General features: G+C 34.0%; 1 protein-coding gene across 2 annotated transcripts; it reads left to right on the forward strand.

Moving 5' to 3' along the window:
• The first annotated feature begins 8,547 nt into the window (after positions 1–8,547).
• LOC147385076 (cation/H(+) antiporter 15-like) lies at positions 8,548–11,887 on the forward strand. 2 transcript variants are annotated; one of them, XM_086424738.1, is made up of 3 exons: positions 8,548–8,878; positions 8,988–9,989; positions 10,621–11,887. In XM_086424738.1, the coding sequence occupies exons 1-3, from the start codon at positions 8,669–8,671 to the stop codon at positions 11,431–11,433; spliced, it is 2,025 nt and encodes a 674-aa protein (XP_086280864.1). In that variant the 5' UTR covers positions 8,548–8,668; the 3' UTR covers positions 11,434–11,887. The 2 variants fall into 2 exon arrangements, with proteins under 2 accessions (XP_086280864.1, XP_086280865.1); XM_086424739.1 differs by having other exon boundaries at positions 8,743–8,882.
• Positions 11,888–12,395: the final 508 nt, after the last annotated feature.

A 12,395-nucleotide genomic window follows, 5' to 3' on the forward strand; every position in this document is an offset into this window, starting at 1 on the left:
CCGGACACATTGCGTCTAGCCCGCCTTCTTCTCTTCCTGAAATACTATATAGGTTAGTCTAATTGTAAAACACCAATATGAGAAGTAATTCTACAAACAGGTGCGGAGATTGTGGGGGACAATTGCCCCAATAGAACTTTGAGATACCCTTATATTTTCAACTAATTACATGCTCCATTTGTCCCCACTCCCTCACCTCTCTCCCCATTTGCCCCCTCCCCCCTTCAATCTTTTGTTGATGACATTGCCTCTTGACCGGGCCTTCTCATATACTAATTGGAAATGAACTAAATATCATTTTCTTCAACTTCTAACAAATAACCTCTGAATTTCTCTCTAAAACCACTCATCTTTAAGTTCTTCAACTATACAACTAAGTATAGCTTACCCCCCACTACAAGAAAATCCTGGCTCTGCCCTGTTTACAAAACCATGAAACTCATTTCCCACAACAACTAGGAGAGCAGGAAAACAAGCTGAACATTCAAAGAACACAATTGAGTTTTCATATAAAGGGATGATTTCATTTCCAAAATTATAGTATTAAATCAATTTTATTACTTTTCACCCAAACAACCTCAATTAAATCTTTCAAAAAGAAATTTAGTAAAACTAATTCAAACAATTTAAGAGATTCAATAGCAAAGATAAGAGGAATAAAAACGGATTATCCTCTACAAAAAAAAAAAAAAAAAAAAAAAGAAAAAAAGAAAAAAAAAAGAAAGACTTTTACACTCTTTAAAGAGGATTGATTCTAAATTATATATATAAACTAATAAATAAATTTAAAATCATTATTTTTCTTCTTGCCACATAAACAACTTTCTAAAACCTAAACTAATACTCTTAATACCTATTGTACGGTTAGGGTTTACTATAAATTCATGTAATATAATCCTAATTTGACATATAGTGAAAATTCAACTTCTCATTTTTGTGGATGTAGGCACATCATTGAACCACATGAAATCTGTGCGTGTTTATTTTTATTTCCTTCCTGTTTTTCTATTTCGTATTATTCATCACAATTGCCACTAATTGTTCATGCAATAAATAGAATTACCTCTAATTGTAAAAAAGGTTTATATAGGAGATAAGCTCGATCTGCCTCAATTCCGAGTTGTAAATTGTTAGGGTCTGCCCTATGTACAAACTTTTACATATATAATATAATTCACCTTGCTTGCTTAGCAAAAAAAAAAAAAAAAATTAATAATAATAATTGCCACACGTCGCACAACAGTTTCCAAGTAGAAGTTCTAGATTCTGATTTTGGTTCTTTTCCAAGTCTCATTTGGTTTTGATGAATAGGCATTTGGTTTATGGAGAGGTGATGGTGGAGGATGGGGCAGAAACAATCAAAGCCATTCATGAAATGAGAGATGAAATGTATGATCTTTGGATCATGGGACGGCAACAAGGGATGAATCCCAAGATAATTGAAGGTATATCAGATTAGAGTGATAAAAATCCTGAGTTGGGAGTGATTGGAGATTTTGTTTGCTCGCCAGATTTTGGAGATACAGCATGTGTGTTTGTGGTGCAACAATAATTTTTAAGTACTTGTAGATTCATGCTTGACGGTATTCTATGGGGCAAATATCTTGATTTTTTGGGGTTCTTTTTGCAACATTTTTTCAAGTAGAACAATCTAAAGTTGTGTATCTAAATTCTGAAGTAATTTCAAGACAAAATCCATGCACCATTGACTTATATACATTGAAATAAAATTGGCACCATGAGTAAATGACGGATGAATCCATTTAAAGGTGTATATATAAATTCTGATGTTGATGGAGGATTACCGGCCCATTTCGTCTTGGCTTGGGGAGTTGTAAAACATGAGTCAGATTTTGATTATTTTATTTCAATGTCATCTGACTAGAATAGGTTGATATCCATTGGGGCCACCCTCCAAGGTTTGATTGACTCTCTACTCAACCAGTTGCATGTAGGACTTTTTGAGGGGGTGGTGTGTGATCGTGGGATTAGGGCTTTTGGGAATTCCCCTTTTTTTCTTCCTTCATTTGTTAATGCACCTTTCGCTAACTCAGAAAAAAAAACAAAGGAGGGGGAGGGGGGGATGCTCCTGTTTTTTTTGTAATTCATTTTCGTAATGTATAAGTTCATTCAATTGCTTGGAAAAACAAGTTAATATTATTGATTAGATAGAATTAAGTTTTCATTCTTCCTCTTCTTAATATAATCACTTTAACTTAGTAACAAAAAAGAATTAAGGGCGTGTTTGATTGCAGAGAAAATATTAGTTGGGAAATTCTTTTTTACTGTTTCGACACAATATGAAAAATTTCGTGAAAAATGATTTTTGTTGTTTGAATTACATAAAAAAAATATTATTTTAATTTATCTTTTTTTATAATTATACAAAAAATAATGATAAAAATCATTTTTTTTTGGGGAAAGATTTGAATTATTCCACCCCAATTTCTTAAATTATTTACAACACCGCAATTAAATATTAAAACACATTCTTCCAACATTAAAAAAGTTTAGCTCAAATCATAATCTCAACATTATAACACTCATTCAAACTTTTAACAGTTACTTACAATTATGATTAGGCTTATATAGATCCTAAACCAAAAAAATAGATCAAATCTAAGAACTAATGAGATAGCCTCTTTTGGCACTCCAAGTTTTACTTACTATTTTCTTTTTTTATTTGATGTGTAATCAATAAAATTTGGGGTGCCAATAGCAGCTCTTTAACCTTTTTCTTTTTATAAAATTAATATTGATATAATTTAAAAATAATTATTCAAAAAAATTTTTACAAAAAAAAAAAAAAAAAAAAAAAAAAAACGAAAACGGATTGATTTAGATAATTTAAATTTTTTTTTAATAAATATAATTAATTTTTAACAATTTAAATATTTATTTTATAAATAAAATTATGATTTCATTTAATTTCATTTTTTTTGTGTGCTTTTTAAATTTGTTTAGCTTTATATATATATATATTGATTTTGTTTGATTTGCCGTGTGCTAGCAAGTCGTTTTCCAAGGGGGAGGAGGTAAGAAAATAATTTACTATTGATGAAGGAGAATTAGGAGTGTTGGCAAATCATTTTCTAAGCAAATTTAGAGTTTTTGACGCGCCAAACACTAAAAATTGCCATTTTTCACGAAATTTCAATTTTATCCTAATTTCGAGTGCAATCAAACATACTCTAAGAATTTTTTTTTTCTTGGCAAAGGGGGTGAGGGTATCAGTGAATTGGAATGGTGATATGGATGCTACTAGTATATCATGCAATTCCAATCAAATTACTTGTTTGAAAGTTGAGATCACCATTCAAAGGAGATCATTTAGATTTTTCAATGGCTTGCCGTCTAGTATATATGGAACATTAGAGTTGTGGTTGAGACAACCTCTAGAAAATGAATTAGAAAGTCATTGACAGATTTTCAAATCTTGACCCTATTTTGAAAGTGATTTGTGCGTCAATATGGATTCAAAATGCGTTTTTGCTGTAAATATCAAAGAAGACAATTAGAACATTAATCTCATTCTTTTAACCCCATAGATGTTGCAATTGTATAAACCTGTTTATATGGTGATCAACAACATAAATGTGTCAAGTGAAAATCTTGGATATGTAAATTTGTTGCTGTCATTAGGTAGGCCTCCTTAGAAAAAGGTTGCATGTCTCAATGCTCCCAATGCCAATTAATATAAGCTCTTTTGGCTAGGTTAGTTTTCCATTTAAGACGAGAGCAATGTTTTTAACTCACATTTTTCTATCAAGAACCTTTTATGAAACTTTTTTTAGCCATGTATTTCGAGTGTCCTACTTTCACACGATTCACAAGGTTCAACAAGTAATTGATATTTCTTAATTAAGGGTGTAATACTGCTAATGGTAATTGTTCTTATATATTTTGTTAACAATTGAAATATAATTGAAGAAAAAAATCTCTATTTAATGGGTTTTCTTCTTATGCATATGAATTCTGGTGGACCCATAATCGAGAGGGTTTTGGATCTGGTTGTTCAATTGAGAGGCTTATATGATTTTTTTTCTTTGTTTATGAGCTTGATAATTTATTACCATGGATTTGTAATTAGAATGTTAAACTTTGAAAATTAAATAAATTGTCTCCTATAATCATTTCATCTTGCAATCCGCTAATTTGGCGTCAAAAACGAGGTTTTGGCTTTCTATAAAGACTTGATCCAATAATATCGAGATTAAAAAAAATTAAGAAAATATACAAATCTATATAATAAAATACAATGATGGACTTCATTCTCTTTATAACTTAAAAAAGTTTAAGTATTAAAGTTTCGTGAATATAAAGATTGAGATAAAATAATGAGATTCACATAATCCCACTTTTTATTGCATTTCCTCTTCTCACCCCTCTCCCCCCCTTAATTTCATTGCCTTTCCTTACCTCTCCTCTCCTGCTTTTCTATAATATCCTTCTAAATTTACTATTTTTTCTCTTTTACCACTTTAACCCCCAAAGAAGAGGCTCGTGACAATAACATGGGTACACTCTAATTATATTATGAGTAATGATAATCTAACACTCTCACATGACATACTCAAAATACTCTCATAACATGCTATGTGCCTGAGCTATAAATTTTCTTTCATTAGCATGCACAACTACACAAATTTATAGGGATGTGCAGTTGTGTATTCCAAGCCATAAAGTCTATGATTCTAGCACATGCCATGTCAAGAGAGCACTTTGAGTATGCCATGTAAGGGAGTTAAGTTATCATGACTCTAATCTTATACATTTCATTTGGATATATAAAATTTATCTATATTTTATACGTCAAAACGGATTTAATTCTATCCAATTGTCATAAAATAGGATTTGAATCTAAAAAAGATCCCACTTATAAGTATAGATAGCCGAATTTGATCTTCTAATTTTTATTGTATCTGATCTGGTTCAACCCCAATTTATTGACAGCCCTAATTAGTGGGCATATATCTCACAATGATTGGATGTGGCCATGGACGATGATGATGGCTGAATGTACCACATGTGAAATTTGGTGTGGCCATCAATGATGGACAGGTATTTTGAGCAACACCACAATTTTGCCCACAATCCTACACCTAGATAATATTTAATACACCTAGATAATATTTAATAACAAGTTTGAAATTGGATCCCTATTGGCGCCCCAAGTTTTACTTATCACACCCCAATTAAAGATTAAAACACACTCTTCAACCATTACAAAGGCTTAACCCAAATCATTGAGTTGAACTCGTTGGGTATTTTCATTGTAAAATATTTCCAATTTTTATTTCAATAAGTTACTCTAACTTTAATCTTAAACTAAATATATCCCATAATTTTATACTTTTTCTATTTTTTCGGATTCAACACGACTTGTTTCTCTTTCTTTAAAAACAAAAAAACTGACTTTGTTTTTTTTTTTTTGTTTTAAATGGAAGTAAAGATGACGGGTTCAGAAAATCAGGGTTTCGAAGAAGCTCTGTCCACGCATCTCGAGGAGAAATGGAGTGTCAAAAAACACTCAACTGACGTGCCAGCCGTGTCCACAGAACCATTGTATTTTTCCTTCAGATACAAGTCAAAAAATCTGAGTGTTGCTAGAGTAACTTCGCGGATATGGCAATCACCATTGAGCTGATGTGGAGATGTGCACAGAATTATAAATGCCTTTCATTCATATCTCGAGGAATAGCATGTACGGTTATGTACACATCCCCACATCAGGGCAGTGTCAAACGAAGTCCATGTAACTATTTTCATAAAACTTTATGATTCCGTACAATGCTACATCAGTTGAGTGTCTTTTTGAGAGTTTTTGTTTTAATCACTTTAGAACGACTCATTCCATGTTGGCCCAACTAAGATTCAAAATCTTAATAATTTAGTCAGGCTAGCATGAGTAAGATTGAAAACTTCAACGTCATTGCCACCAGCTCACCACCCACCATTTACACGTCAACTCGTGGCTGGCTCTCCCGATTTTCTCTCAAGCTTTTTTTTATTTAATGTTTTCGTGCCTACTTTGCACATTGTTTTCAAGAACGTCTCTTTTCAGTATTAATTCCTAGACATATTTTGAATTTTTTTTATCTTCTTAAAATTCAAATATATCTAAGATTAATGGCTACAGAGGACCCTAAATCCAAGTTATGTCAACCCGTAGATCTTTGTAGCGTGAATCACAGTATGGGCATATTTTATGGCAACAATCCTTTGGAGTCCAACTTCCTTCTTTTAATGGTACAAATCTCCATGATCAACCTCATCACCTGTATAGTAATCATTCTTCTCAAGCCTCTCAAGCAACCTCGTGTCGTGTCAGAGATCATTGTACATAAGCTTCTTTTATTTCAATTTTAATTTTAATTTTTTTAATGAACTATTAAGAATTTATATGTCTCATTTGTCATGCACTTTGATGATTGATCTCTATCAAGGGTGGTATAATCATTGGGCCCTCTGTCTTGGGATGAGATGCAAAATACATGGCATTGATATTCCTCGACAGAGGTGGCCTTTTGATGAATACTATAGCAGAAATATCTACGATGTATTTCATTTTCGTGATTGAAATGTAAATGAATACTAACATAATTGTAAAAGTTGGAAATATGTTTAGATTTGTAATTTTTTACGAATTTTGACAGGAGGTTTTTTTCAGTCCCAACATGATTATTTATAAGTTTCAAGGTTGCATTTTCCTATAGTAGCGAGGTTTCTAAATTATCAAATTGTGTAGCGAACCTAAGCGTACGTGCTTGTTAAATCGGGTGTAAGGTGTAGCAATCCTAAGTGTGTGTAAATTTCTATGTCAAGACGTAACAAGTACGGGAGATGAAAGAACTAGAAACATGATAAACAAAAGATAGTACTCACAAACCTTCGAGTTCCATACGTTCATCATTAAGAATTCACAACAACCGGATGACAAATTGTTGAATTAGACAAATACAAAAATTAGATGTCTACAGATTCTAATCATCATTGTTTAATTTTTGCAGGAACGATTTGCATTTTTTCCTTGCACAATATACATTTGCTCATTGATAGGAGTGCTTGGTGAGCATAAATCTCCAATAACATAGTGTACACATGCTTCTGCAATACACGTGGCATCATGCTATTGGTTCATCGGCTTAATACAAATAAAATTTAATAGCAAATGCTTACTCCCTCACTATCTCCTTCTCCCTACTTTCTTTCATGCTTATTTTTCTTTATTGTTTTCGTGCATACTTGGCACATTATATTTAAGAGCGTCTCTTTTCACCATTAATTCATAGATATATTTGATTTTTTTTAATTTTTTTTTTGTTTTTGAAAATCCAATTAGATCTAAGATTTTGTCAACCTGTAGATACTCGTGGCTTGGATTACAATAGTTGCATATTTTGTGGTAATAGTCCTTAGGAATTCAACTTCCATATCTTTTTGTTACAAATCAGCATGGTCATTCTCATCACCCGTATAGTATAGTATGATTCTTCCTAAGCCTCTCAAGCAACCTTGTGTCGTATTAGAGATCATCTTACCTAAGCTTCTTCTTTTTTATTTTATTTTTTCATTATTTTTAATGAACTAAGAATTCTACAACCAATGCATTTATATATCTCAGTTGTCATGCACGTTGGTGATTGATCTCTATCAAGGGTGTTATAATCATTGGCTCGTCGGTTTTGGGACGAAGAGAAAAATTCATGGCGTAAATATTACACGATAGAGGTGCCCTTTTATTGAATACTATAGGAGATATGTCTATGATGTATTTCGTTTTCGTGATAATTGGAGTTCAAATGAATATAGCATGATTGTAATTTCGTTTTCGTTTTCGTTTTCGTAATTATGAATATAGCATAATTGGCGTAGATATGTCTATGATGTGTTCCCCAATTCAATGGCTTAGAACCATCAAATTTCTCCCATCCTCCATTAATTTGATGATTTCGGTTTGTCGAAAAATAAAATTTGAAAATGAAAATTTTGATGCCTTAGGGGTATATAATTCGATCATATTTTTAGTTTCTCATAGGAGACCACAGTCAAGGCGTATCTCATAATTAAATAAAAAATATATATATATATTTAACATTGGGAAGGTTTTCCAAATTTTACCTTAATTACCCTTCGATATAGCTAGTATCTCAAATCCTACCATTCTAAATCTATAGCCACCATTGCACTAGCGTCGTTGATCCTTCTGTCCTTCCACAGCACCAATTCACCTCTCTAGGAAAAGGTTCTACGGTTCAGTTCACATGTCAACATCAGCGCAGTGTTGAACACCTTGTTTGAGGAAATGAATTTAGCTCTTTTTCAGTTGAATGTCTTTTTGAGCGTTTTTTTAAGTCACTTTAGAACGACTCATTCGATGTTGGCTGGCCTAAAGAACCTTGGTAAGATTTCAAACCTTACTAATTTAGTCAGGCTAGCCTGACTCAAATTGAAAAATTCAAAGCCTTCAGCACTACCACCACCATTTCCACGTCAAGTCGTGTCTGGCTCTCCCTACGTTCTCTCGTGCTTATTTAGTTGTTTTTCGTTATTTGTTTTCGTGCAAACTTTGGGCATTATATTCAAGAACAATTTTTTTTTTCTGCATTAATTCTTAGATGTATTTGAATTTCTATTTTTTTTGAAAATTCAAATATATCTAAGATTAATGGCTACAGAGAACCCTAAATCCGAGATATGTCAAAGTGTAGACACTGTTGGCTTTCATCACACTGGTGGCATATTTTATGGTAAAAATCCTTTGGAATCAAACTTCCTTCTTTTTATGCTACAAATCACCATGATCATCTTCATTACCCGTATATTAATGATTCTTCTTAAACCTCTCAAGCAACCTCGAGTCGTATCAGAGATCATCGTAAGTAAGCTTCAATTTTTGATTTTTATATATATTTTTTTAAAATGAAATAAGAATTCAACATAACTCATTTGTCATGCATGCACTTTGATGATTGATCTCTATCAAGGCTGGTATAATCATTGGCCCATCTGTTTTGGGGAGAAATGAGAAATTCGCGGAGTTGATGTTCCCAGAAAAAGGTCGCCTTTTGTTGAATACTATAGCAGATATGACTATAATGTTATTCGCTTTCGTGATTGGAGTGCAAATGGATACTAGCATGATTGGAAAAGCTGGAAAGAAGGCTTGTGTTATAGGTTTTTGGGGAATGACCCTTCCCTTCATGCTTGTCTATTTTAGTTCATTCTTTCTAAGGAAGTACTTAGAGAATAGGATCGTCTACACTAGTATTTGGTTGATAGTGTCAACTTTTGCGATTACTTCATCTAAGGTTATCTATCTCATTCTCAAAGAGTTCAACATCCTAAATTCCAAACTAAGCCGACTCGCCGTTACCATTGCGATGATTTCTGAAATGGCAATCTGGTTTCTTCTAGTCATCTGTGGAAGCATTGGACAATTTTCAAGAGGCCAAAAATCGAGCGTCTGGCTAAATTTATCTTCCTTGATGGCACTAATAGCATTAGTGGTCTTTGTTTTTCGGCCTTTGATAATGTGGATAATCAGAAGGACTCCAGCGGGGAATCCGGTGGACAGATTCTCTGTGATCGCGATCCTATTAGTTGTCTTGTTTTCAGGGTTCATAGGCGACGTGATTGGTGCAAGTAATATTGATGGACCTTTGATGTTGGGCCTAGCGATACCGGATGGGCCGCCTCTAGGAACTACCATTGTGAAGAGGAGTGAGGTTATAATCATGGATGTGTTCATGCCTGTCCTCTATATGGTTGCCGGCCTGGAAACCGATGTCTTCTCCCTAAGTGATTGGGTAGCCTTGTGTTCGCAATTCTTCATTATCTTGACAGGGTACTTGGGAAAATTGCTTGGGATTCTACTGCCTTCCCTCTACTTCAATATGACATTTACTGAATCCCTCTCCCTCAGCTTAATGCTGAACTTGAGAGGTCAACTAGAGATTTTCTCATTCTACCATTGGAGAAGAACTGAGGTACATTCAACACTCCTTCCCATCTACCACTTTCAACTTTCTTTGGTTTCTAGTTGCAATAATTATCTGATTTTCATATTTTGATCATTTTAGTATAGTTTCTAGGGCTGTGAAGTAGCTAGAAAATCATAAAACCTTACTGTTGGTAAGTAAACCAATCATGCTAAAGCATTCTATGGGGACCATAACTGAAGAGGGGGCCATATGGCTTGAACTAGATAACAAATAGGATTCATTTATGGGGATCTATCGGAATATCATAAGCGTAACTTCTTTAGTCCAAAATTGTAAATTTCAATGTCAAACCACAATCCTCTGCATTGTATAATTTGAACACACACATTAAATTCAAACATGGATGTGATGTCCATGTGACCTTTAATTTTTCACACTTGGATCATCTAAAATAATTCTCACACTCGAGGAGGCTTCTTTGCTTACAACTTAAGAGGAATCATTGTCAACGTAACGAGGGAAATGATGATAGCTAGATTTCAACATATACTATTATGCCCCTCGTTGAATAACATCTTGAAGTTCAGAAGCTGATACATTTTCCCTTTTTGTTTTCTTCGTTTTTTTTTTGTTGATCTTTTGATGATTACAATCTTTCAATGTTTATATGCAACAGCTAGTAAGCGCTCAATTTTGTGCATTGTCCATGCTTGCTACAACCATGTTAACAGTAATTACAGCAGTCCTCATCAGAACCATATATAGACCGACAAGTGATAACATCAGCCGAAACCAGAAAAGGAATGTGCAGCACTCTTGTCTAGATTGTGAAATCAGGATTGTCGCTTGCATTCATGAACAAGAGAGTATCCCTGGACTCATCAACTTCCTTCAAGCCTCTCATTCAAACAAAGATAGCCCAATCTCGGTGTATGCTCTCCACCTCGTTGAACTCAATGGTGCAAATGCCATGTTTATAACTCATGACAGCCATCTTAGATCTTCCAAGTATGCCCGCTCCAACTTCATGGTAAAGGCCTTGAAGATCTATGAGCAAACACATAATCACTATGGTAGCATTCAGGCGTTCACGGCTGTGTCCCCTTACAACACGATGTACCGTGATATTTGTGAACTTGCACTAGAAAAAAAGGCATCTCTCATTATTGTTCCCTTCCACAAGCCAGGATGGAGAGACTATACTCAATATAATGCATCTCACATGGTGAATTCTAGCCTCCTGGCCAATGCACCTTGTTCGGTTGGAATCCTTGTTGATCAAAACCCACACATGAAAGTTCTGCCCCGTTCCTTGGCCTCCTCAATGAACCATGTTGCTGTTATTTTCATGGGGGGAGCGGATCTCGTGAAGCACTGGCCTATGCAGATTTCATTGCTAGGAAGCCGAGCACTAGCCTCACTGTGGTACAGTTCCTTTTGGCTGATAACATCACCAACAACTTTGATGATGAGAAGGAGAGGAAGTTAGATGATGAATTTGTGGGACAGTTCATGATGAAACACTATGGAAATGATGAGGTTGTTTATCAAGAGGTGATTGTGAAGGATGGGGTGGAAACAATCAAAGCCATTCATGCAATGAAAGATGAAATGTATGATCTTTGGATCATGGGCAGGCAACAAGGGATGAATTCAAAGCTAATTGAAGGTATATCAGATTGGAGTGATGAAAATCCTGAGTTGGGAGTGATTGGAGATTTTGTTTGCTCACCAGATTTTGGATGTGCATCACATGTGTTTGTGGTGCAACAATAATTTTTAGGTATACAAACATGCTTGACAGTATTCTGTATCTATGGTGCAAACATCTTAAATTGTTTACCAGAAACACATATGATGTACCTTAAGGGATACTATTTGAGTTTAATTAACATTTTCTTATAATATGCTTTAGTACTTTGTGGATACTATTTCCTGATCCACCTTAAGGGATACTATTTGAGTTTAATTAACATTTTCTTATAATATGCTTTAGTACTTTGTGGATACTATTTCCTGATCCACCTTAAGGGATCAAAGATTAGTTGATGTACTTCAGTTTGACAAAGTTCTGAGAGATTGCGTACCTTTCTACCTTTGATCAATACCCTACTTATAGAGAATCATTGTTCTGATTCGATTACCTAATTGATCCTTAACCAAATAAGGAAATTCAGCTCAATTAGATGTCTATCTATTGTCACAAGGGATCCCCGTTGCAAATGTCATTAAGTTATCAAAGTCTATAATAAGATTTAAACAAATCTAACATCCTTATTGATCGTATTACAACCGTGGGCATCATCATACATTAATCATATATAATCGATTGTAGCTAATTTTCCATCCACATGGTGTGCTCAGAAGTATTAGTCCAAGGTGAGAGTTTGATTATAGGCTTACTTAAGTCAATGTGTTAAAATAAGATTTTGAGGTAGATTTAACACGTTT

The sequence above is a fragment of the Akebia trifoliata genome, chromosome 15 (genome assembly GCF_017979445.1).
Source record: "Akebia trifoliata isolate Shusen 1 chromosome 15, ASM1797944v1, whole genome shotgun sequence".
Classification (NCBI taxonomy): Eukaryota; Viridiplantae; Streptophyta; class Magnoliopsida; order Ranunculales; family Lardizabalaceae; genus Akebia; species Akebia trifoliata.